Consider the following 27,812-nt stretch of genomic DNA (forward strand, 5'->3'; position numbering starts at 1 on the left):
ATGATGTTCTAAGCAGGATTCTTTCTTTCTTTAATAATTTTTATGTATCTCTTTGGGTTTTTTTTAATTAGCTGATTTACTCAGCTGATTGCACAGTTGTTTGGGCAGCACTTTCCCAAGGGCCTGCCAACTGTTTCAGAGCTATGTCTGGTTCTTGGTGGAGGGAAATTGACTACAGTAATTTGCATATGTACATGCATAAATAGCAGGGAAGAGTGAAGAGGCTTAAAGGCAATTTCAATATTGCTTCTGAAAAGAACCATGTTAACCATGAGTTTTCCAAGCTGCATATTTACAATAATTCCTGGGAAAAGATCAGAGATTTACTGTGAATGAAGAAGTGGCCAAATTCTGTTTTCAAGAGGTTTTTTTCCTCTGGGATTATGACAGTGTCTTGTATTACAGCTTCTTGGGTTTTCATGGTGTTCAGCCATTATTTTTTTTCCCCTTCATATCTATATGTACAACTGGGAAGATACATGCAGGAGGGGGCTTGGACAGCTAAGATCAGTCCCAAGATCTGAGGGCTGAAAAAGATTAAATCCACCTTTGCTCCTCCTCTTCCCCCCATTTTCTCTCCCTCAGCCCTAGTCTGGCATCAAGCATGGCTCACCTAGACTGGAGGATCTGGCCGTTAGTTCCCACAATAATGTCAATATGGACTGCTCATTATCCCCATCTGGAATATTAATATTCATCCACAGCCATTCAATATAATCAGATCATTCACAGTTGCCATAGCAACCAAGCCACTCTAGAGCTCAGTTGTCCCCTCCACAAATGCCTGGGGTAAATAGATGGGCCTTGCAGCATCCCCAAAGATTAACAAGCAATATCACAATCCCAAACTTCATAATCATGAGTCAGGCCCCCCAAAATAATGAAATTATCTTAAAAATCATGAGATTTCTAAAAATAAATGTGGGTTTTGATTTTTGAGCCTCTAGAGTGCACTTGCGTTACATTTTCAAGCTTTTCTCTGCAAACATGAAGGCTAGAAATTTTTCTTTTTTATAATGAAAGATGAGATATCCCCATCATTGCTTATCTCTGGGAACTGAGGATTTAAGAAAAATGCCAAATATTCTGAGATGAATAGTAATGGTGATGGCAGTTATGTGTAACATTTAAATAATTAGCCATCAAACTTAATACCCTACTGAGCCAAATGGAGGAAATTCACACCTCTCCTGGTGTTGTTGTTCCAGGCTGGCTGGCTACTGAATTAGTATGACAATATTGCATTGGTTTGTCTTGTGAAGGTTATCTTTGCAATCCGGAAGGGAACTGGTTGCAGTTAGAAACTTCTTTTATTAAAAAAGAAAGTAAGCTGGGTTGCAGCACAATAGAGCAAAACCTCTGGGAAGAGCTGAATGCTATGGGTTCCATGGATTACTCCACACTTGCAGATTTCCACAGTTCTTTCCACTCTGTACATGGAAAGATGATTATGCTCGGTAAAGAGCTGCCATTGTTTAAATAAAACTGAATATTAAAAATGAAACTGTATATATTTTATTCTGTTCGTGTCTATCCATCCTTCCATCCTTTATATTGTCCGTGTATTTTAAAATTAAATACCCCTAATTCTACTTAAAATCTGGAATTGTGCAAATCATCCAACCCTTTCTCAGTTGCTTAAATCTTCCAGCGTGTCTCGTCTACTTTTGCACTGCTTTGATAATACAAGCAACCTCAATTCCAGTTCATCCTACCATTAGAGGATTCCCCTCCCAATGGAGGTTTCCTCAACTGGTGTAGCAGCTCCTAGACTATGCGCCTTCTTGGCTGCTGGTGCAGACTGTGTTGTGGGAAGGGGAGAATGTGTCCAGGGTATGTCTGTGCCCCAGTAATCTCTAGCTGTGTATGGCTAGTTTAAATTATAGCAATCTCAAGGCTGTTCCAGCTCATGCTATGGGTCTAGCCTTGTGCGAATTGGCTCCTGAATCAAGGGAAAGTACAGGTGACTTAAATCCGTTTTTCTCCCAACAACAAAATAACAGTCTGGAAACCAGATAGTCTGGAGTGCTGAGAAGCTGTGATAATATGTAATAATGGATGTGTTTAAAATATAAATTATTGACCAAATGGTAACTTGGAGTTGCTATGTCATGTGCACAAATGTTTGATGTTAAAAATTCACATGCATATTATTAATAAAAAACACTGTTCTGCATGAGTCCTATTTACTTTTTAAAAGGGGCAGCTCTGACATTTTAAAATATTGTTTTCCTCCAAAGTTGTAGTCCATATTAATTTCAGTTTTAAAAGCAGTAAAACACCTAACTTATATTTTTATGCCCTTACAGTGAGGGCAACCATCTATGTGAACCCTATCCATTAAGATGTTAGCATGACCCATGAAACCCTCAATACCAGTGAGTAAGGGGCTTACAAGAATATCCTGATTCTAGAATGTACATTCTGATTCATCAAAGAATGTCATGTCAGGTCTTAAATGAAAGCCAGGATCGCAATGGTCATTAACGTCATTGTGAAATGTATGTACAGATACTATGTAAGGAGTTATGTTTATGTATGCATACTGAAAATATGCGCTAAAGTCTGTAACAAGACAGAGATGACAAACAGGTTTTCTGTCATATAAAAGAATTTTTTTTCTCTTGTCTCTGCTGACATGTAAATTAAGCATTTTAAGCCAACACAATGGAGAGTCATTTACATATGAAGATAACACTGGGATGTGAAATCAACAGGGAGGCAGCATACCAGAGAATAAACCACAGGGGATTATCCTGACTCCAGGTATGGCCAACGAACTTTGGAGGATATAAGGAGGAGGCAAGGAAGACACCCCTGTATCTTGAGCCTGTGAAGTAAATGAGTAGTGCAATTACTTTCATGAAAATGGGATCACAACCAGCCTTAGTTGAAAATGCTGCAAAAAGCTTTGGGTAAGAGAAACTTCAGTACACAGGAGGTTAGCATAATAGTTTAATCTCCCTAGAAAGCATGTTATGGTTTTGTTTTGTATGTAACCCTTTGTTTCCATTATCCTTACTCATTATTTCTTGAATCTTTGATAATAAACTTATTGTTGTTTTCAGTATAAATATATCTCAGTGCTGTGGTATTAAGCTAGGGGCTGATCCAGAGTTGACACTGGGGATATTAGGAAACACTATTTCACTAGCAGGGTGGTGAAGCACTGGAATGGGTTACCTAGGGGAGTGGTGGAACCTCCATCCTTAGAGGTTTTTAAGGCCCAGCTTGACAAAGCCCTGGCTGGAATGATTTAGTTGGTGTTGGTCCTGCTTTGAGCAGGGGGTTGGACTAGATGACCTCCTGAGGTCTCTTCCCACCTAATATTCTTTGAGCTCATACAAGATGGTTTGTATGCTGTTTGTTGGGGCAACAGACCTCGTATCTTCAGTGGAGAAGGAGCTAGACCCTACAGGGGAATACTTCAAAGGGACTCAAGTGCACCTATTGTTAATCTGCATGGTAAGGTAAGGCCTGGCATAGTTCAGAGGAAAGTGCTTGGGTGGCTCACAGGCTGATGGTGTTAGGGAGCTGACACCCAGTTAAGCACAAGCAAATCTCTCTCAAGCTGGAAGTTGTTGTGGGAGGTATAAGGTGACTCACTGTCCTGGGTACCATCACAGTGAATACCCTGCAGCTCTTGCTGACAATTTTGGAAGGACAGAAGATACTAAATCATGCTTCTTATGGAGTAATCCATTTACTATCAGGTCCAAATTTTTAAGTGTGTCCTCTGAAATTGTGGCTGCAATTTTTTGTGCTCCACCATCAATGTGTAAGGAACCCACGTTTGTGCATGCCTACAGTCATTGGAATGCACAGATCAGGTAGTTAGATATCTAACAGTTTGCACTTGTAAACAGAACTTGTAAATAGAGTTTGCATGCACAGAACTTGGAAGTCTGGAAAAATCTGATTTGATGTCAGCTGAAAACTTGATCCTCAGCTACCAGCCATTCACAACTGAGATTCTTGTAATGGTCCAACGTATCAAACTTTTAACCAAAGTGAAACAGCAGGAACCACAGAAAGTAGGGAGCACTAATGGTTGTGTTGGCACACAGGATGCCTTATTCTCTCTTAGAGAATATCTTTGTTGGAATACAGGGACGGGCATGGTTGAAAAAAAGAATTCGGGGTAGTCTTAGCTTTGCAAACCTTATTGGCCAGAGTTTTGCTTTTGAAAAATTAAGGAGACAAGATGGGTGAAGTAATATCTTTTATTGGACAAACTTCTGTTGGTGAGAGAGGTATCAGAATTTGGTACAATAAAAGATATTATTTCACCCATCTTGTCTCTCTCCAATATCCTGGGTCAGACACATCTACAACAACACTGCATACAATGTTTTGAAAAATTAAGGGCAGTGTAAATGCCACTTCAAGTAGATCTAAACTGCCAATGTTTGTATGTCTGGGGCGAGAAAACTGAGTGTGGGGACAGATGGGACAGATTGACTTATATCAGGAGTGGCAGAAGCTTCCTAAAAAGTGTGTGTGGGGCCCCACTGGTGCCCGAACCATGGCCCTGCCCTTACGTGACCCCTTCTCTCTGAGTCCCTGCCACCGTGCTGCCCCTTCTCCCCACCTTTTAAAAGTGATGTGGCCATGGCCCTCTATCCCCGCCCCCATTCTGGAGCTCCTGACGAAGAGATGATTCTTGCTTTGGCTCATCTCTAACCGACAATACATGTTACAGCAATTGTGTTTTGAAGTCTGTAGAAACAAAAAATAGCAACCTATTACTTTTCCTAATGCCTCTGGGTAAAAAAATCAAACAATTAATTGGAAAACAAACAAACAAACAAAAAACAAACCAGAAAATCCTTTCTGGGCTGATAATTATATGCCAAGTGTCAACCCAGAACTGGCTTCTCTGGATGATTGCTAGACCCTTGGAAGACAAGGATTTAAAATGGAACTGCTGACCCAACCTTAATTTCAGCCATATGAATGATACATGATGATTGTGCATCTAAGTGCATATTCCATTAAGGTTAAAGTAAGTTATTTCTTTCTAAAATAACCAAAAGAAATTAAGGAAACCTTACTTAGCAAGAATGATAATCCCCTTTGCATATAAATACCCACTCTCTCTCCTAGAAGAATTCTCTACTCCCACTATTAGAAAGATCCCTGCTGTAGTCCACAGGAGAGCAAGGAAATTAAATCAAGCCATGGTCTGGTGATCTTTAAGTGACCATTAAAGTCAACATTCTGAACTCCTTAAACTCATTTGCAAATAACTACTTTTGAACTGCACTTTATCAAGCTAATGCTCATTTAACATCTTCACTTTTTCATTCACAGTGACCTTTCCTGTAGGTTAAAAGAAGAGAAAAGCTGTAGGTAGAAAGGGATTGGTTACTGTACATTCGTTTGCGGGTTTTTCTGCCTCTAGTTGCAAACCTTTGATATTGTTTGTGTAGCGATCAGATATGTATGGATTTAATAAACCGTGTTGTCCTTCATTCTTATTACTATTTTATAAGAGAGCTTTTCCTCTGGTCTGGACTACGTGTATTGTGAAGAGAGAAGCACAGTTTATACTGGCATAGAAGGAAGTGCTTGGCCTGGTTCCCGAATTTGCAGATTTTTATGTACATGTCACACTTCAGGAACTGTCCCAGAAACAACATTTGCTTGGGAAGCATTTTCCCATCCCACCCTTACTCTCTGGTTGCTTTTGCTGCAGCTAAATTTTCAATGTCAAAGCTTTTTATTTATTTATTTTTACATAAAGTTAATGAAAGGGGGAAATTATAGCCTATTTTTTTCATTTTATGACTGAAATTCAGCTACATACACAAAAGCCCATTAGGGTACCAGCCTATACCATTATACAGCCATAGATTTGTTTTATGTGTTTGAGTTCAAGGGGATGTTCATGAGTTCTTATATCAGCACGGAAGCACTGTGTGTCTGTGTGAACTTCTTTCCTGAGTGTTTGAGAACTAATTTGAACATACAGAATTTTCTGAGTTATACAGTGATATTTCTGAGAGACTGATCTTGGTTTTTAAAAAGTTTATTGTGGAATATGAAGTAACTTTTTCATGCACAAATCATGAAGCTGTAGTTAAGGGTTGATAAACCCTCCAATTATACACTTTGATGTTGAGGTGTTTGTAAGTGTGATTGAAAAAAATATGTTCACCTGTCTGCTTATTTGGAAGACATCCCCAGATACATGGTCACGATAAATGATTTAGGGGCAAATTGTGGCAGGTCCTTCTGTGAGTGTGCAAGGAGCAGGGAGAGAGGATACAAGGAGTATCTTTGTGCAGTAAAATAACCCAAACTGTTTTTGCTGAAATCTTTATCCTCTTCTGAGGGCTGGGGAAACTGTTTGACCCCTGCCCTCAAGAAGAGATTTACAGATTTCATTCTGTATACTTCCTACAGTAAGCTATGGTGGTGTTCTTTGGTATTAAAAGATTGAGATCATTTTGTTTACATAGAACTTTCCAAAAGGTGAGGTGAGGGATATGTCTGCTTACTTCATTCTGTCAAAATTGACCATCATCAAGCTAATGAAAGCAAAGGCATTAACTTTTTAATGTTGTTCTTTATGAATCACCAAGCCTTAAGTTTTATTTCTAGAAAAAAAACAGGAGTACTTGTGGCACGTTGGAGACTAACCAATTTATTAGAGCATAAGCTTTCATGGGCTACAGCCCACTTCATCGGATGCATTGAATGGAACATATAGTAAGAAGAAGGTGGAATTTGCCATACAAACTGTAAGAGGCTAATTAATTAAGATGAGCTATTATCAGCAGGAGGGAAAAAAACTTTTATAGTGATAATCAAGATGGCCCATTTTAGACAGTTGACAAGAAGGTGTGAGAATACTTAACATGGGGAAATAGATTCAATATGTGTAATGACCCAGCCACTCCCAGTCTCTATTCAAACCCAAGTTAATGGTATCTACTTTGCATATTAATTCAAGCTCTGCAGTTTCTCATTGGAGTCTGTTTTTGAAGCTTTTCTGTTGCAGAATTGCCACCCTTAAATCTTTTACTGAGTGGCCAGAGAGGTTGAAGTGTTCTCCTACCGGTTTTTGAACGTTATGATTCCTGATGTCCGATTTGTGTCCATTTATTCTTTTGCATAGAGACTGTCCAGTTTGGCCAATGTACATGGCAGAGGGGCATTGCTGGCACATGATGGCATATATCACATTGGTAGATGTGCAGGTGAACGAGCCCCTGATGACGTGGATAAAGTGATTAGGTCCTATGATGGTGTCACTTGAATAAATATGTGGACAGAGTTGGCATCGGGCTTTGTTGCAAGGATAGGTTCTTTGGTTAGTGTTTTTGGTGTGTGGTTGCTGGAGAGTATTTGCTTCAGGTTGGGAGACTGTCTGTAAGCGAGGACTGGTCTGTCTCCCAAGATCTGTGAGAGTGAGGGATTGTTTTTCAGGATAAGCTGTAGATATTTGATGATGCGCTGGAGAGGTTTTAGTTGGGGGCTGAAGGTGATGGCTAGTGGCGTTCTGTTATTTTCTTTGTTGGGCCTGTCCTGTAGTAGGTGACTTCTGGGTACTCTTTTGGCTCTGTCAATCTGTTTGTATATATATATCTTCTTACTATATGTTCCATTCAGTGCATCAGATGAAGTGAGCTGTAGCCCATGAAAGCTTATGCTCTAATAAATTTGTTAGTCTCTAAGGTGCCACAAGTACTCCTGTTTTTTTTTTTTTTTGCAGATACAGACTAACACGGCTGCTACTCTGAAAGATTTCTAAAAAGATTCTTATTTCCTTAAAACCCACCGTTTTGTCAAAAACAACTTATTAATATTTATTATTTATTGGTATGAATAATTAGTACTTTTCATGTAAATTTTCCAGCCTGGGAAAAGTAAGACATCGAGTGATTTGTCCAAGATCTCTCTGAGTTAATGAGGATTACAACCCTGCTCTCCTGACTTTTCCTGTTCCTTCTAACCTGGATCATGCTACTGTCTATATCATTGTGATTTAAACCTGCATGATTTCAGTACTCTCCTTTTTTTGTTTTAGCAGTTTATCAAAATGAAGAAAACAGCAACCAGGAAACGAAAGGGCCAGAAGACTTCAAATATGCTTCTGATGCACAGGTAAATATATAAGAGTAATATATTTGAGGATTTTTTCAGCCCCAGTTTTTTGGGGCCTTTAGCACTGGAACATGGACTTTCCCCTATGTTCTAAGTAGGTAACCTGTATGAGACTGAAACTATGCTAGATTTTGTCTCCCATAGTTATTTACACGAGACTGATCACAAGTTTCATTTCCAATGTGATCTTGAAGTTGGAAAGATGTGCTTAGATAGCATCTCAGTTCTGCCTTGCTGCATAAAAAATGCCCTGTATTCAATTTTCAAACTGAATTTGTTTTTAAGTGGTATGTGCATGTGGCATCCTGATGGAATTTTAATAACTGTAAGTAGATGTGGATTCTGAAGACCTTTTTATTGACCTATCTTTGAGGTTTTAAACCCTCAAACACTTAAAATACTATATGTAAACATGGCTAAATTATTAAGATCTACATTGACTTTTTTCTCTCAGCCTTTTCTTTCTGTCTGTCTCTTTTTTTCTCCTCTTCTAGCCCTAAGCTTAAGGGGTGTTAGAGATCATAGAGATCTGCTTTTATATCCAAATCTTCTACTTCTCTTTAATATCATCCAATTTCCCCAAATTATCATCCTTTTTCCTCCTCCTCCGCACCCATATCTTGCAGTTTTATTAGATCTCCTCTCTTACCCTGACTGCCAAACTCCTACTAAAGGGCCCAAAACCTCAGACTCAATTTTGAGTACACAGCAAAGATAAACTTGCAGCACCAAGTTTCCAAGCCTGGATCAATTGACTTGGCCTTGTGGGCCTTGGGCTAAAAATAGCAATGTGGACATTCTCATTAGGTCTGGAGTCCAGGCTCTTGCAACCTTTCTGGGACGGAGGGTCTCAGTGCCTAGGTACAGCCCAAGTAGGATAATTTACACTGCAATTTTTAGATCAGCAGCCAGAGCCCTGGGAGCGCATGTCAATTGGATATGCGCTCTGAGACTTGGTGCCATGGTTTTTTCATGCAGTGTAGACATATCCCAGAAGACTTTTCAGCACTAGTTCACAATCTGAAATCCATGTGTCTGTCTATTATAGATGGCATTTCTAGAGTGGCCATCACAATAGTATATGAGTGTCAAACAATAGAAGTAGACAGGCTAAGCATTATTTTTAAAGGAAATTTTAAATTCTTCAAAAATGTTCGGTGTTCCAGTATCTCCACTGCACCATGGAATTCCATAGCATACATGTCTGTTACTCTGTTCTTTTACTCTTAATTCAAATCTGTGAGAGGAAGAAGTTGAGTGCCTTAAAACTAAAGAGTATATTAGAGAGCAAGGGAAAAGACCCAGGGTAAAATTCTGGCACCAAAACTTCAGCGTCTGTGTGCATTTCTGCCTGATTATGATTCTTAATCAGAATTTTTTATATGAATGTTCATTCAAGTTTTTAACAAAGATTTTGAAAACAAAAAAGTCATTATGCATGCTAAGAGCTAATGAACAGCAAACTAATAAGATTACATGGAGAGATTATAAAAAAACAATAACAATTTAGTGGCAGTATATCCAATTATTCAATTCTCCCAGTTTATGCTTGAGTTCAAACCTACTTCCAAGTTTGACCAACATTGTAAAGCATGTTTACAATTAAACAAATAAATGACCGGTGTCCAATAAGTGTGGTAATAGAGTTTGGGGATAGTCTTTGAAGAGCAGACATTGTTATTACTCTAATTTAGGCATTTATGCATGTATTTTAGCTTTAAGCACTTGTAGTCCCTTTTAGTTTGGTGGGTCTACACACATTTTGCATATCACTCACATACGCAGAAATGTTTGCTGGAGTTGGGCATGGGCTCCTTAGTCTGCAGGTTGACAAAGTTGACAACTGTAATAATGGCATTGTTTGTAGGAGAGATCTAAAGAGTCAGTGATTGTAATGCAAAATTCTGAAGTAATTTGGGGGGGGGCTGATTCTGCTCCCGTGGTGGTGTACATCAGGAGTAACTCCAGTGAAGTCGATGGAGTTACACTGCACTGATGTAAGAGTGAGGAGGATCATGCCCTGTGACTTTTAAAATTGAGTGTGATGAAAATAATAAGCCTTCCTATCTACTTAGAAATCTCCTATTTCACCTTCATCTCATTTCTAGCTTATTAATTTCAGTGTTCTTGTCTTTCACTAGGGAATATTTTCCAGAGTACATTTCGGAAAAATATTTTGTAGAGTCAACATCTTTGTTTTTCAAACCACAGTAGTGACTAATTGATTTTCCTTTTGTATAAGGAGGGACGGTGAAATCTCTTGTGCTATTTTGAAAATTAAATACACGCCTTTAATTTTGTGCCATGAACAGCGCTGAGCTTAATATAAAGCTTAAATTCTTTTGACATTAATTAAACTAAAGTCAGGTACAACTCACACCTATGCAATTTGCATGCAAATAAATTGTGGGTCTAAAGATCAGTACTTGCACCTCTAGCTACCTGTTAGAGGAGCAAGTATCAAGATTTACACCCAGAGGGTTTTTTTTGTGAGTACAAAATGCAGGTGCAAATTACACTTGCTGATAGGAAGGCTGGCCTCTAAATCTTTTGCTTAAAAGCATTAAACACATTGTTTGAAAATTAAATTTATATTGACAAGTGAAAATGACCAAGAATATTAAAATCTTACTGCGTCCTCATAACCAGTTTTCAGAAACTATCAGAATAATTTAATTAGTTGACCTAGGTGGATTCTTAGATTAGTTAGCAGAAAAATTATTCCAAGTACTATAGAAAGTCGGAATAATTGGAGAAATCACAATGACAAATAGGGTTTTTTTACCTTCTGTTTTAATTATGAAAAAAATATTTAGCCCTTTATATTATAGCTGGCATTAATTACACCAGTCAAATTAAGGCTGAATTTTAAAATATTGTCTACTTCCAACATTGATTATGCCTCAGCTTCCCTGGCAGATTTTTAATGTTGTCTTTCTTTTTTGCTGAAACCACAGTAAAGCACATTTTATTGTGTTCACCTTGCTACTTTAAATAAAAGAACAATAATTCATAAACTGGCCATTATTTGGAACTGAACCATGTAATCCTATGAAATTGCTTATGTGAACAAAGACTGCTTCTGTGGCAAAGGTAACGAGATCAGGTTCTAATCTCACTATGCTCAAACATGTAGGAAGGAGGTAATTATTCTATTTTATTCCACTGAGAAAAAGTGGGAAGTTTGGCAGTTTTCTTCTTCCAAGATGCTCTTTCCACTTGAACGTCGTGGGTAGGGTAACCAGATGTCCCGATTTTATAGGAACAGTCCCGATCTTTGGGACTTTTTTTAATATGGACTCCTATTACCCCTCACCCCCTGTCCTGATTTTTCACACTTGCTATCTGGCCAGCCTAGTCGTGGGACTAATTGTCTCTTCAGACAGGAATTTTGACTTCAGTGGGAATTACATAGATATATCAGAGGGCAAAATTGGGCACACTGATTGTGAATTTAAATTTAAATAAATAAAGATAGAGTTTAAATCTTTAGTTATCTTTAATGTTGAAGTGTGCATACTGTGTACGTATGTGAGTGTTTGTTTTTCATGCAGTCTAAACGTATTTACGGAGCAGAAACCACACTGGCAATTAAAAAGGGTGTGAATATCAGTTAAGGGATTAGTGCCAGCACTAGGAGACTAAAGAGACTAAAGACTAAGGAGACTAAACAATTGCTTAGGGCCCTGAGCAGCTCAAGGTGGCCTGCTATTCGCTTTTTTTAGTATTTGTTAGTTCCATTTTAGGGCCCCCAGTATTGCTGCTTAAGGCCCCCTAGTGGGCTAGCACCGCCTTTACAAGGGATTAATAGAAAAAGGAATAATCCTCCCCCTATCCTAATTACTCGCTCAATTTTTTTTTATTTATTTTTTAATAAATCCCAAAGACTTGCAACATGTGCTGAAGGTCAAAAAACATTTATTGACTCATTGCGGGGGCATTGCATTTATATGGTGTTCTTCACTAAAAATGTCCTGCCTCAATCCACAGACATTTTAAATATCGGGACTTTTATCTTGGGGCCACTCCGGTGATCTCAGTTGTTAGAATGGAACATAAAAAGGGTGAGGAGACAGCCTTTAAGGTAGTCTGGTTCAAACCATGCATGGCTTTATAGATCAATTTTTAATTGTACCTGGGTTGGAAGCTAATGTGAACTATGGAGCATAGATGTCATGCACTCGGCTAGAATCACTGCTAAGTAAGGGGTCAGACACGCATTGCATTAGCTGTAATCTCCAAGTGGTCCAGCCGTGATGTATTACCGTCCTCTAAACTGCAGATGGGAAAGGCATGACATTGCTGGTGAGATCACTTCCAAGATGAAGAGTCAAAGTCGTCTTGACAAAAGTAGATGAAAAAAGCACTCTTGCCTACTGCTTCTACTTTATCAAAAACACAGCCATGAAATCAATAGGAAGCCTAGACTGTCTACCTTGTTATCAAAAGTAAGGTAGGGATAGAGATTTTACCTCCACTGCTTCCTTCTGATGTTTCCTTCAGCTGAACAATGTAACGTCCATCTTGTCTGGACTGAGCTTCAGTCAGATAGCTGTCATCGAGGCCCTAATCTTTGTCATCAAGGCCCAGAATCATAAGCATATTGATGGCACTGCAAGCCTAGCTGCCTCAATACCTTCTTTCAGTAGTCCCACAAATATACTGCATAAAAGATGTGCTAGTCTCGCAAATCCATTTTTAGAGTGGGGCATATCCTGTATTTGAAAGTGACCTCCAAGGATATTTAAAATCTTTTGCTTCTTTATGCTAAATATAAAGCCTGAGGAGTGTTTAGTGTTTTTTTTTAAAAGAGGTGGGGGGAGGGAGAGCCCTTTGGGCTGTCGCATCTTAAATGATTAATCTTTTACAAAGACATCATTTTGTCCTAAATGTTCGTTAGGCATTGAAGTCAAATAGATGTTAACAAAACCATACAAAAATCAGATTTTTAAATATTCTGAATATAAATCTCTACCCTGTTCATCAGCTTCCAGTCTCTCTTGTTTCTTGTGATATTATAATCTTCCTAGTTCTCCAGTTACCATAGAGATTAAGATAAATTCAGTTTACACACATGAGAAAGGATGGGGTATGTGTGGATTTTCTGTGTTTTAAACCCTTCCTTTCCCACCACACATCCCTTCAGGCTGCCTTTATACAATGTAAAAATGGCACAAGCTCATTTTCCTTCCCTCCCTGCAACCTCCCGTCTTTGCACCTCCCCTCCCTGAACCTCACAAGGTTCATGCTGATAGCCATCAGGAAACATCTGGGCTAGTAATGGTCCTGCAGTGTCTCCAGCCAGGTCTCAATTACGCAATTAAAGTCAGAGGCCCTGTGTGTGATCAGGTCATGGATGGTGATAGAACATGATTGGCCACTGATTTTGCAGTAAGCAATATGTACCATAGAGGTACATGATAATAGATAATATTGTACAGTGAGGGCTCGGGTAGCTATGTGTTTGAAATGTCTGTGTGAAGAGTGTGTCTATGCCTTTGTTATTATTTATTATTTGTATTATCATAATGTCTAGGAGTCTCAGTCAAGGACCAGGACCCCATTGTGCTATACTCTGTACAAATGCAACAAAAAGACAGCCCCTGCCCCAGAGAGCTTTGCCATTTTTACAAACACACGCCAATGCTGTAGACTAAAACAAAATATCATCAAAACAAGTATCACCATGGTTCTCAGCTAGAGTAACTGGTAGTATTTTATATTTAAAATAATTGAAATCTAGTGCTAGCTGTAACGTATGCCACATTGTCCTCCTTTAAACAGAATTGAAGAATTAATTAATACACTATATTTACCTCCTTTATAACGGAGGAATTAATTTTGTGTAACTTTATTTTAAATGCTATAGTTTATATACATGAAGAAGTGGCAGCATTTGAGAAACGGGAGGTTCTGCTGTGTTATTTTTAGGAATGACTCTATTGCACTCCATCCTTTTTTTCCAGGGCTGTTCCTGGCTAACTTTCCCATGAGTTTTTAACCTCTTGCTATGGTTCTCTTATGTAACAGGAAATAGGTTGACAGGAACAAACAAAATACAAGTATATCAGTCACACACAATAGCAGTTGATTTAGCTAGTCTGGCCTTCAATTGCCTAATGTAGATACAGTACATAGGGTAAATCAGCTGTGCCTGAGAACTTCTTGTGCTGTTTTCCAAGAAGCAACTATTTTATTCCAGTTCAGCAAAAAGCTCAGAATTACAGTGAACATGATAGAACAGATGTTTTTATTGTAAAGTTAAAACTTGTGTCACTGTCATGTCCTGGGATTGTGGATTTAAATATTTATTTGCTCTTTCTCCAACCCTCAAGGCAGGGGTTTTATGCAAGCTCCAGGAAAGAGATGACATTGGACGGATTGAACTAGTTCAGAAGCTGGCAAGGGAAAACTGTCAGTTTTTGCAGGTGGATAGAAAAGAACCAGAGAAGACAGAACAAGTAAGACATTTCTCATTTGTTTGTTTAGAAGGGAAAGGAAAGATGTTTTCTACTTTGTTGTAAACTTAAAATAAAAAAAATATTTGATTTTAGGTCCCATGGCACATTGAGTTACATCTGTTCTGGCATGTCAAATGGGCCTCCTTCAAATTCACAAAATCAAAATGCAATAAGATTTGCATATTATTTATCATTATTATTTTATTAACATTAACAATAACTGATAAACCTTGCTAGCTTATAATAGGCATGAAGCAATTCTCCCTTAGGTTAGGGGAGTGATTTCAGAGTGCTTTCTGACAAAACGTTGATCATTTTTGTGAAATGCTTTTCTTTTAAAAAATATGTTTCTCAGATTTTTTTTTTTTTAAGGGATACATGCGTAAAGTACCATTACTTTTTTTTTTTTTTAAAAGAACCTGAAGGAAAATTATTCTGCTTCTATAATATTTTGACAGAAAATATTACTGGGAACTTTCCAACATGAATTATAATTTGGTTGAAAATAGTGAGTTTTTACAGTTTCTTTTTTTATTATTATTGTGTATTCAACCAAAACTTACCTTGACTCAACTGAAGAAAATAGCAATCTGCTGCTCATTACTTCTAAAAGCATTTATTCAAATAATAACTAAAGACTGAAAATGCATTAAAATACTGGCTGCTTTGCTGATAGCACAATGTAACCTTTTTATCCTCCTGCTGCAGATTGTTTGTTCAGTTTTTATTTGATGGGAGGTACTGTTTTTGGTCACATACTCATTTAAAACTTCTAAAGAAGGAGGAAAAAAAAAGTGACCCGCTTGAGTCCTTAAATGCAATGTGCATGTCTCCCCCATTTTTATTTACTCTACAGTTCAAAGAGACATCTACTTAAGCAAAGAATGATTTTTTCAGCTGACCCACGAGGAGTCAATCAACACTAATGTAATCCCAATCAACAAAGCAAAAGGGAGTGATGAAATCTTACTTGAGAATGTGATGATGTTCTGTTCGGTAGGATATATGCTCCTGTCTCTTGCAGTTAAATATGTAATTATACCAATGGGCATACCCGAGGGAGGACAGCAATTAGCAAGGCTGATCCTTGAATTGAACTGATCCTTGGTGGATCCACTAACTGTGGGCATCTGCAAAAATTTCCACATATCTTTAAACTGCATTAGCAAAACTCAGTTGAACATTTAGGAGCTTATAAAAGTACAATTTTATACCAGTACAGGTTTTAGGACCAGATACTTTTTGGTAGTGATATTTCAGAACTTCAGTGGTATCTTGGCTGCTGATTTTGGTCATTCTACTGGCATAGGCTAACTTTTATGTCAACTGTTCTACTGGAGTCTGTGATTTCAATGCACAGCAGAATACAATACAGTTTTAAAAGTGGAAAGGGCTGTAAGTGCTCACTTTTTCTTAAGTCTTTATTCTTTGAAAGTTTTTTGCATATTTTGCAGAGTGGCTGCTTCAGCCCATTGAGAGACATCTGCCCTTATTCATGTTGAGTAGTACCACTCAAGTTGCAATGGGGGAGGTTTAGATTGGATATTAGGAAAAACTTTTTCACTAAGAGGGTGGTGAAACACTGGAATGCGTTACCTAGGGAGGTGGTAGAATCTCCTTCCTTAGAGGTTTTTAAGGTCAGGCTTGACAAAGCCCTGGCTGGGATGATTTAACTGGGACTTGGTCCTGCTTTGAGCAGGGGGTTGGACTAGATGACCTTCTGGGGTCCCTTCCAACCCTGATATTCTATGATTCTATGATTCTATGATTCACTCTCCAATTAGTTTTATTGGGCTAGATTGTGCCATTAGGCAGATCCCAGAGCAAGGGGTGGGGTGTGTAAACTGCATAATGGGAAGAATTGTGCCTCAGGATATGTCTACACTGCAATAAAAAAAACCCACCTTTGGCCTGTGCCTGCTGACTTGGGCTTGTAGCCCTGGGGCTAAGATGCTGTTTAATTGTGGTATAGACATTAAGGCTCAGGCTGCAGCCTGACCTCTGGGACCCTCCCACCTTGCAGGATCCTAGAGCCAAGGCTCTAGCCTGAGCCCGAATGTCTACACCTCAGTTAAACAGCCCCTTAACCTGAGCCCCACAAGTCCAAGTCAATTGGCATTGGCCAGCCATAGTATTTAATTGCAGTGTAGACATACCCTCCTGAAGCACAGTTCATCCCTTGCTCCAGGGATGTGAATTTGGTATTTTACTGCTGGCCTGTATGAGCAGCTACTTATGACAACTGTTATGTTTTCTCAGATGTGCTAACGGACAGGTTAAGGGATGAAGTCTGCACCCATTCCCTGTCTGGGCACTCTGGCATGGGGAGTAAGTGGGTGGACGGTGTCCACTTGCTCCTTTGTGCCTAGACCTAAGGTCTAGGTAACCCATGCAGAGGTGTAAGGGGCTTTCTCACTTCCCTTTGTGGGTATATAGTCTAAGAAATCATCTAGCCAATTGGCTTTAGTGGGACTACTCACAAAGTAAGGGATTAGTTAATGCGAGTAAGGATGATTAGAATCTAGCCCTAAATAAGACTACATTATAGAAACTTATAGCAAATGAACTGCCCAGCCTCTGTTTTCATTTGAAATATTAAAGAAAAACATGCATCAGGATCTGGTGTTCTTACAAAGCAATGTGTATTAAATATACATCCAGGTGAATGTCATGTTTAAAAACCATCGATTTACTCTAAGCAACTACTTAGAAATACATCCTAATGGGTAACCTATATAGACAGTAAAGTTGAGGGAATTCAGTTTTCCCTTTAGCATTGTTCTCTGTGTTCTCAGCAAGACACCAGTTTCCCCATAACTATTGCTGCACTGAATCTTACATTCATCTTTTCTCCTGCTGTGGTCAACTCTATCTTCATGGATGACCTGCTCTCCTGAAATGAAAAGTGTTCTGTCTATACTTCAAATGTACATACAGTCTTCCATGCGTCTCTTCCAATATTTGTTATCGCATCCCTTCAGCAGACAGTTAATGGTGGTAGCCTGGCTGTAAATGTATTTTTAAGCAGAATTTGCACTGGTTAGCAGAACTGTATGTTTTGATGAGGCTTTGACAGTGTAACGTTTTGAGTTTGTGCCTAAAGATTCTTTATCGTGTTGCTGGAAGAAAAGATACTGTTTCTAAGAAGTTCTAACATCAAGGATTTTTCTCCTTGTGTGGAATGTTTAATCTGAATGGAATCCTCATTCATTATCCTATAGCAAGATACACAGACAAGAAAACTTTAATATAGTTAAGATTTTAAATATAGGCACCTTGAGTAAAAGGAACCTAATTAAAACAGTTGTATTTTATATTTCACATAGAATAAATATTTAAAAGTCAGGAAATCTGGAGTGAAACTTTTATAGGCAACCTTAATTGTGACTCCATGTTGCCAGCAATGATGTATCTAATGGAGCTATCATAAGATTAAAACAGCCCTGGAATTTTTAATATAATTGACAGCAACTGTTAAGGTAATATATCCTACATGTGTGCTGATTCTTATGTATCCTCCTCTGGGAAGGAGGAGGCCTCGGCTTATTTTAGTGACTCCGGTACACAGTCAACTTTGGCCTCATTGTAAATCTGGTATGCATTTGGAGAGCAGGATCTATGATTCATGTTGAAAAGGTGGGTGATATGGTAGATATCGTGGAGTTTTTGGTCTGTCTGCAGATGGTTGAACATGCGGTAGATTGGGCTCTCTGGCAAATAAGAGACTGTTGTGCCTGCTAATTTTATGGCAGGTAAGATGTTAGAGGCTGTGATCAGTGGCCCACAATGAGAAGGTGAAGTGTGGAAGAGTTGCGGCTCTGGCCTGAAATGGTAAATATGAGAGTGATATTTCTGGCCCACATCAAACAAGTGGCCAGGCGGAGGGGTATCTTGTAGACACTGTGACCGGTGGGTGTTTAGTCACTGGAAGGGACTGGAAGTCTGGAGCTCATATTGGAAACATGGGGGATTTTCACAGGGGGTGTGAAACTAGGGTGTGTGTGTGCATATGTGTGTTTGTGGAACCTTAAGTCTAAATTTCCACGCTTACATAAGTTTAGTTATTTTAAACTATAACATTCTAATGAGGCTCTCTCTGTGGCTCCACTCTCCTGATTAAGCTTTCTGTTTGTGAATTTCCTTAATTTGGGGTTTTTCACTGACGAATGACCATGATGACTTTATATTTTAAACATCATGCTGATTACATATTTTACAAAACAGTGTTTTATAAAATAGATTTACTGTAACAATATTTATAGACCCATAGATAAAAATGAAAAATAAACAGATATTTCTGTCAAATTCCTGCTCATTAATGTGTTAGAATAAAAGATTTTATTAGTGAACTCCATGCAGCATGTGCTTTAGATTGCTTAAAAACTGGGTTTTTTCTAACTAGGATAGAGTGAATTGTACTGATTAAATGTATGAAACAGTGGGAATAACTTCCTCCATGTCCTACCCCATGACCTCCAATGAAAAAGATGTTTCGGAAAATAAATAAATGAATTAATAAGAAATTCCATAAAATCCAGAAAAATAGTGGTGGTGTTCATTCTTGTTTCAAATGTAAGAAAACGTAACCATCATTGTTGATCTGAGAGGTACATGTGTAATCGATTAATGTAGTGCAATAAGACCATTAAAATGCTTTCAGAGATGAATGAAACTGGCCAGTTCATTAGGTATTATGTGTTCATACTAAATAAGAAATATTACTTTCTCTGAATGCTAAATATTTCCCCAAACTATCCAACCTGTCTTCTCAGGGTGAGACTATTTTAATACTGTATTTTAATGCAGAACATAAAAAAATGGTGTGAAAATATTCTATAAATTCTCCTTGTATTGCCTTTGTAAAATAAATATATTAACTTTGGAGACAGATTTATTTGTTTTATTGTGTTAATCCCTAGGTATTGGCCAATTTAAGGAGGGAAAGTGTTTTTGAAAATATAGCTTCACAACAAATTTTTACAGTTGTTTTGTTAATTTACATGGAATTATCCTTAACATTTTAAAATCAGCATTCTCATTAATAAGACAGATAATTTGCTCACTGAAATGGGTTAGTGTTTGGGTTGAAGCCATGAAAGGAGTGACAAAAGAAGATTACGACATAGGGCCTCAGGTACTATAGATTACTTAATATTGGGGAAAAAGAAAAGGAGTACTTGTGGCACCTTAGAGACTAACACATTTATTTGAGCATAAGCATTCGTTACATTGGATGCAACATGAAGTGAGCTGTAGCTCACGAAAGCACCTCTAAGGTGCCACAAATACTCCTTTTCTTTTTGCGAATACAGACTAACACGGCTGCTACTCTGAAACCTGTTAATGTTGGGGGAATTTTTAAAGGAAATTCAAGACATGACATAATAGGATTGGTTCAGAATGCTCCCATCAATCCAGCTGTCCACCTGCAAATGAACAAAAATGAATGTCAATATGTGTCCAGAGGTGCAGTATTTTTAATGTAATGAAGCAGTGGGCTTGCGTTGATGTAGTATTGAATTGCCCTTCAGTAATCCGTAGACTGCTGGAAATTCTCATCAAAATAATGGCTTAGAATGACATCCAAATACAACCAGTGAACTTGATGTGTGCTTCAGCTTCAAAAAGTCACTTTGCAAAATAGAGAGTTATTGTGTCCACCCTGCTTGCGATGGATACATTAGGTGAATCAGGCCCAGATTAACCCATCACTGGGGCCTAGACAAAACCTCTTGTCTGCAGCTCCCTGTCCCCTATCCATGGCTTCCTGCTGCCCCTCTCCCAGCCAACTTCCTGTGTGGGCCCTCAGTGCAACTCCCTGTAGCAGGTCTTGAGTCTGTCACATAGCAAGTCCTGTGGACGGAGCACAAGGAACAAAGGCTGCTGGAAGCGGGGCAAGGCCAGGAAGGCCCTTGGGGATGAGTTCTGCTTCAGGAACTAGTCCCATAGTAGAGGCAAGGAGCAGCAGTACTGGCTGCCCCATTGCCCACTTAGGTTTGACCCTGATGCTTCTCCATCATGATGTGGGATGGAGAGAAGGAGGCCAAATTTGAGTGAGTGGTGTTGTGACCTCTTGCACGGGATTGCAGCAAAACTCAACTTGGGTTTACCCATGAATTGGGCCCTGGCCTTGTACCTAGGTTACCTATTCCTTAATCCAGACCTGAGGTGAGTTTAATTGCTGATTTATGAGTCCCATAATTATCACATTTAGTTCTGCCTTGTCCTCAGCTTATGCAGAGAGACCTTGGATTGAATGGCCCTGATTTATATATTTCAATTACATCCTATTTGTGCCACCAAAGTTTTGGAGAAGAATAGCCTGTTACAAGCTGTGCAAAATGCACAATCAAAGGCTTGAAAGATACTAGTTTTTGTAAAAGTAAAACAGTCAAGAGGAGTAAAATTTGTGCTCTCACGCAGTGCTATTCACATAATGTAGGAACATGTGGAATTACAGGATACCAGGATGTACAACCCCTTCCTTTGAGTTATGTTGTATTTCCACAGTAGTTTCTTTCCTCCATATGTGTGATCTAATCTTAAAAAACGTTTACTAATTAGTAATTTATTCTATAATGTTTAACTACTTTGTATAGAAGGAAATTCCAAATAAATACTACTTGTGCTATTCCTTCTTTTACTTAGTTTAGGTTGATGACTCATTGTTCCTGAATTTGACAATAGCTCAAATAGCCTTGGGAGGAGGGAGTGTTGTTTAGGGGTTAAAATATTTAACTGGGAGACAGAACTGTTTTCGATAGTACTTTGCAGTGAATCTTACTGCAGTTGATGAATGTCTGCCAAGTCCTTTGAGATGATTGGTGGGGAAAGACACAGTTTGCACCCTAAATGTAAGAGTGTTGGGAGGAATATACAGAAGAGAGTCACTCGCTTGAGCAGCTGAACAGAATTTAGATTCATAGATACCAAGGTCAGAAGAGACCATTCTGATCATCTAGTCCGACCTCCTGCACAATGCAGGCCACAGAATCTCACCCACCCACTCCTACGAAAAACCTCACCTATGTCTGAGCTATTGAAGTCCTCAAATTGTGGTTTAAAGACTTCAAGGAGCCGAGAATCCTCCCTCAAGTGACCCGTGCCCCATGCTACAGAGGAAGGCAAAAAACCTCCAGGGCCTCTTACAATCTGCCCTGGAGGAAAATTCCTTCCCAACCCCAAATATGGCGATCAGCTAAACCCTGAGCATATGGGCAAGATTCACCAGTCAGATACTACAGAAAATTCTTTCCTGGGTAACTCAGATCCCATCCATCTAATATCCCATCTCAGGGGATTAGGCCTATTTACCCTGAATATTTAATTTATTGCGGTAAGAATGAAGCAGGCACAATAACTTCTCCTGCTCTTTCACTGCCCCAAGCAGGAGTCTCCTCTCTGTTCAGAGCTCTTCTGAGCCTCGATTTGCTGTTAAACCTCTTTGATTATTTATTTGCATTGTGTCTGGGAGCCCCAGTCATGGACCAGGACCTCATTGTGCTAGGTGCTGTACAAACAAAGAACAAAAAAGTTAGATCCTGCCTCAAAGAATCAGTATGGTCAATTAAGGGGAAAAGTCTTCTGACATATTTAAGAGCCAAGTTGTTTCCCCATACCCTAGTTCCCCTGGTTTCAATCTTTTTATTCTTCCTGGATCATTTTCCTCCCTTCCCCCACTTGTCAGAGTGTCATTGTTGGCCTGCCAGATGGGAGAGCCACAAGGAAGAGTTTCCTACAGTGGTCCAATTTGGAAATCTAGTTCCCATTTTAACAGTCTTTTGAACAAACACTATCTCTTTAAAAATGCTTCTAGAATTTTAATATTGCTATACTCCAAGTAAACACCAGCACTGAAAACATGGGTGCAGATGTTCTGCTTGTTTAAATTGGCACAACATCCTTGAATCCAGTGGAGCTGTGCTAGTTTGCAAAAGCAGAGAACTTCTCATTCTTTCAGAGCCCTACAGTTGCAAAATATTGTACTCCATCCTGTGTTCTCCTCAGATTTTTGTAGACTTCTGTGAAATCCTGTTTTCCAGTGCATATAGACCAAGTTTCTCTAAGCTTTTAAAATAAATTAAGCTCTTAAAAATGTTTAATTGTACCTTCTCCATTTAATTAGTAGCCTTTTTGTAATACAATGTTAAAATATATTCCTCCTGCTTCTGTGTGAGTCATCTATTTATGCTTCCTGGAATTTTCTTTTTGCTAAATGTTTTCAAGTTTTATCTGTCAGCTTAACTCCTATATCTTTCTCCAGCTCATTGTTTTGTAAGGTTTGGCCATATTACCTTTTCTTATTTTTGTCCCTAGATTTATTATCGTAATCTGTGTAGACTGAATTGCAAAAATCACTTATCTGCTTATGTTTCTCGTCTGATGAATTAATGTCATTTTCTCCCTTTAGAGAAGCAGAATTGCCCATTCATAAATTCAAGGTAATCTGTTTTTAAAGCTGTCCTTTTTTTGTATTTACTATTTCATCTCCATATTTCTATGATCAGGAAATTGCATGATATTCTGCATGTTCTTTCTTCCACATTTTTGGTATATTGCATACATATTTTATATAAGCATATAACCCTGACACTATACTAGGTACTGCCTTCCATCTTGAGTTACTTCCACACACATGCAGGAAACTTGAATGAACTGAATTCTCCATGTTTCTTTGTTAAGCTAAAGAAAGTAGTTTCCTAAACCTAGAAAGAAGACTTAAAAGGAAGGTTGTTAATGTTTGTAATGTGTAGCACTAAAGCCCAGCTCACAAGAGCCCAACTGACTTCAAGTTTCAAAAGAAGTACTTTTATACTGTACCTCACATTGGGCCAAATCGTGAAGTCCTTTCTCAGGCCTTGCCTACACTTACAGAGCTGCAGTGGTGTAGCTGTACTGGTGCTGCTTCACTGCTGTACCTCTTAGTGAAGACGCTACCTACGCTGATGGGAGAGCTACTCCTGTTGGCATAGGTACTCCACTTCCCTGAGAGGCGATAGCTATAGCATTAGTCAGATTTTACTCATTTCTTTCTCTTAGTTGATACTAAACAAGGATGTTAGATTTGGCTCTTACCAAGGACTAGATCAGGGCTCTCCTGAACTAAAAGCTTTAAAAGGGCCAAAGTTCACTGGAAAATTGTGTGGCCTTGGGATTCATGGCTTTCTGTCACATCATCCCTTCTGGCATATGAGGTTTGATAATTTGCCCAGATGACTGGGGCATTCATATGGAGACCGGACCCTGCATACTACTTTCTTGACCTTTCTGTCCACCATGGCAGTATGGCTTCAGTCTGAACTTTAGACCTTGTTTACTTTGGGGATTTGACATGGTTACAGCAATCAGTGGCCAGTCACCAGTCTACCTGACCCAGTGAACTCTCCTAGTACAGACAGGCAATGCTGCTATAAATCAGAATTTACTCCTGTTTGCAGCAGTGGTAAGTTGCACCAGTGCAAATTTCAGTTTATCCTGTCAGTAGTAGGATTAGTACTGCTACAGGTACAGAGGCAGCTGCCCATTGATGATAGAAATCCTAAGTGGAGGCAAGGCCTTATCTGGCCCCAGATGCTGCTGCATTGCCAATACTTTCCCCTTGGTGTGTGGGCGAAACAATTTTTCTAAGAAGGTTTGAAAGCGTGGATCAGGATATTTTCCTGGAGGCTAGCTGGGGAATATTGCTGTTAAAATTCAGTCCTTGTCCATCCATGATCCCCTCATACTACTTCCTCCCTTAACTGTGAGAACCCCAGCTGCAGAGAGGTCTTTTTGGAGGAAACATGGTTGTGCAGGGATGTTAAGTCCTCTCGGATCAACAGATTTTTGCTTCCTGGAGTGGGTTTTCTGCTTCTTTCATCTATTCCATGGCAAAAAATGGAAAGGCAAAGCTGGCTTACCTTTTGTTTAGATCTTTTTCCTGTTTTCCTTCCTTTTTTATCACAAGCATTCCTAAAATCCCCAAAACTGTGTCCATTGCTTCTTCTTTGTGGCCTCTCTGTTGCTTGTTAAGCATGATTTTAAAGCCCAGTTCTGAATCCATTGAAGTTGATGGGAGTTTTTCCATGGATTTCAGTGGGAGCAGGATAAGGCCCTTGGGCCCTGATTGTTCACCACCTTGCATCATGTGTAGTCAAGGGCTCTTTTTGCAAAGACGATGTAACACACTGCCAGCTCTAGGAGCATGAGGAGAATTCTGTGACATTTAAGATCCACTTTGCACTCATTTTGCATGGATGTAAATGGAAGCACAAAGAACAAAGAAATGAAGAACCAAGCCCTTAATGAATTTTTGTTGACTGTCCTAATTTAAATCAAAGAAGGTATCCTCTTGTTCTTCCCTGATTAGTATTTCTAAAACTCTGTACAGCACCCTTTGTATTCTAATTCACAGCACATGAAAATGAGGTCTCAAGTGCAGACCCAGGGATTTCATTTTAAATAGGCTGTAAAAAGTTTAATTGGATGTTGCATGTGAAAACATGAAATGGGGTTTGAAATTAGCAATGACCTGGTGCCCATTATGGAATACATTTTCTAAAACTGCATGCTTGGGGTCTCTGAGCTTTTTGTCCCTCACTGATGTGCTCACTGTAGAATATGGAATACTCTGACTTGTGACAGAGTAGCAGCCGTGTTAGTCTGTATTCGCAAAAAGAAAAGGAGTACTTGTGGCACCTTAGAGACTAAGTACTCCTTTTCTTTCTGACTTGTGAGAATAATAGAGATCCCTAGATGCAAGAAGAATACTATGGCTTCATTTGGTGACTTAGAAAAGTGTTGAATGACTTAAATCAGGGGAAAAAGAAAGGAGTACTTGTGGCACCTTTAGAGACTAACAAATTTATTTGAGCATAAGCTTTCGTGAGCTACAACTCACTTCATCGGATGCATTCAGTGGAAAATACAGTGGGGAGATTTATATACACAGAGAACGTGAAACAATGGATGTTATCATACACACTGTAACGAGAATGATCAGGTAAGGTGACTTGCATAATGACAGGTTTCAGAGTAGCAGCCATGTTAGTGTCACGAAAGCTTATGCTCAAATAAATTTGTTAGTCTCTAAGGTGCCAAAAGTACTCCTTTTCTTTCAGGTAAGGCGAGCTATTACCACCAGGAGAGCGGAGGGGAGACGGAACCTTTTGTAGTGATAATCAAGGTTGGCCATTTCCAGCAGTTGACAAGAAAGTCTGAGGATCAATGGGGGGAGGGGAATAAACATGGGGAAATAGTTTTACTTTGTGTAATGACCCATCCACTCCCAGTCTTTATTCAAGCCTAAGTTAATGGTATCTAATTTGCAAATTAATTCCAGTTCAGCAGTCTCTCGTTGGAGTCTATTTTTGAAGTTTTTTTTGTTGAAGAATTGCAACTTTTAGGTCTGTAATCGAGTGACCAGAGCGATTTAAATGTTTTCCGACTGGTTTTTGAATGTAATAATTCTTGACACCCATTGTTTCATGTCCTCTGTGTATATAAATCTCCCCACTGTATTTTCCGCTGAATGCATCCGATGAGGTGAGCTGTAGCTCACGAAAGCTTATGCTCAATGTGACAGGGCAAGGCCAGATGGCTATAGAAAAGTAGTGAGAGATAGATATATTAGCTCCAGGCTAAACAAATCCCTGGTACCAGGTTAAGTGAAATGGAAGCTGCTCCAGGTCAATTAAGACACCTGGGGCCAATTAAGAACTTTCCAGAAGGCAGGGAGAATGCTATGTTGATTGGGACACCTGAAGCTAATCAAGGGTTGGCTGAAACTAGTTAAAAAAGCCTCCCAATCAGTCAGGTGGGTGTGCATGTCAGGAGCTGTGGGAAGAAGTTGCGCTGTTGGAGAGGCTGAGTAGTACACACCATATCAGGCACAAGGAAGGAGGCCCTGAGATGAGGGTGAAGTGGAGCTTGAGGAAGTGAGGGCTACTGTGGGGGAAGTAGCCCAGGGAATTGTACATGTCATGTTTCTAAAAGGTCAGCCACCATAGCTGATACTATTAGGGTCCCTGGGCTGGAGCCCGGAGTAGCGGGTGGGCCCGGGCTCTCCTCCTTTGCCCCCTGTTTAATCCCTGAGACTGGGAGACAACAGAGACTGTGCAAGGAAGGATAACTTCTCCTCACCTCCCTCGCTGGCTTATGATGTAAATGGCTCAGTAGACTGTGGCCCTTGTCTCTAGAGAAAGAAGGGTTACGTGGAGGGTCACAGTGAGCCTCTGAGGCTAGCAAAATCCACCATGAAATGCGGGACCCACGGAGGCAAGGACAGAGCTTTGTCACAACTGGTGTCAAAAGTAGGATTTTGTTCACAGCGTGACGGAAGAAAGAGGTTTTAAAAAAAAAAAAGTGCACTGGGGTTTTGGATTTTTTTTTGTTTTCTTTATACCACAATGGAGAAGGTGGTAAGAGCTCTGGTACAAGCCACGGCAGCCCAGCAGGAGGCCACCCGGGTTCAGGAAATGGCACAACAGGAGTCTATGTGGCTACAGCAGGAAACCAATCAATTATTGATGAGCCAGGTGACCCAAGATCGTGCCCTCTTGAGAGAGGCGGTGGACCAGCTGAAGATCCTCACCACCCAGGCCCGGGGGTCCAACGGGACGTGAACCCTGAGGGCACTGGTTATCTGCCAAAGATAACATCAGGAGATGACGTAGAGTCATATCTCCTCTCATTCGAAAGGACTGCTCAGTGTGAGGCGTAGCCCCAGGAGTAGTGAGCCAACATTCTTGCCCCTTTTTTTTGTGGAGTGGCCCAGAAGGCCTACTTTGACTTGCCTGCACAGATGCCACTGACTATGTCCGTCTGAAGGCAGAGATCCTAGCATGATCAGAGGTAATGGCAGCGGTAAGGACCCAGAGGTTCTATGAGTGGAAATACCAGGAGAACAAACCCCCGAGGTCCCAGCTATTCGACCTCCTATATCTCGCACGGAAGTGGTTACAGCCCGAGGTATGCAGGCCGTAGGAGATTTTGGAGACCCTGGTCAGAGACCATTACATGCGGGGACTGTCGCCAGATCTCCGCAAATGGATAAGCCACAATGACCCATCCACGTACAATGAGATGATCACGCTGGTAGAAAGACGGATGACAGCCAGGGAACTGACCCGACTACCCAAGGAAGGCCCCTTTCGAAGCAAGCACCCAACCCCTACCCTGGAAGGTTGGGCAGCCAAACCCCCGGGGAATCCTAGGTGGAAGAAGGGGGGACTCCGAAAACCAGCGGGGACCCCAGAAGGA

The 27,812-nt window shown here is 39.8% G+C and overlaps 1 protein-coding gene across 7 annotated transcripts in view; it reads left to right on the top strand.

Annotated features, from left to right (window-relative positions):
* The window catches only part of RAPGEF5 (Rap guanine nucleotide exchange factor 5), a 223,941-nt gene that overhangs the window by 80,055 nt on the left and 116,074 nt on the right, over positions 1–27,812 (top strand). For 4 of the 7 annotated variants that reach the window (XM_038390291.2, XM_038390290.2, XM_038390287.2 and 1 more), the window contains exons 8-9: positions 8,036–8,112; positions 14,448–14,573. In XM_038390291.2, the coding sequence (XP_038246219.1) occupies positions 8,036–8,112; positions 14,448–14,573 (203 nt within the window). Of the gene's footprint in view, positions 1–2,732; positions 2,916–8,035; positions 8,113–14,447; positions 14,574–27,812 lie in introns of those variants that run through there. The other 3 variants (XM_043509198.1, XM_038390288.2, XM_038390298.2) reach the window with 2 other exon arrangements.

This window comes from Dermochelys coriacea, chromosome 2, assembly GCF_009764565.3.
Source record: "Dermochelys coriacea isolate rDerCor1 chromosome 2, rDerCor1.pri.v4, whole genome shotgun sequence".
Classification (NCBI taxonomy): Eukaryota; Metazoa; Chordata; order Testudines; family Dermochelyidae; genus Dermochelys; species Dermochelys coriacea.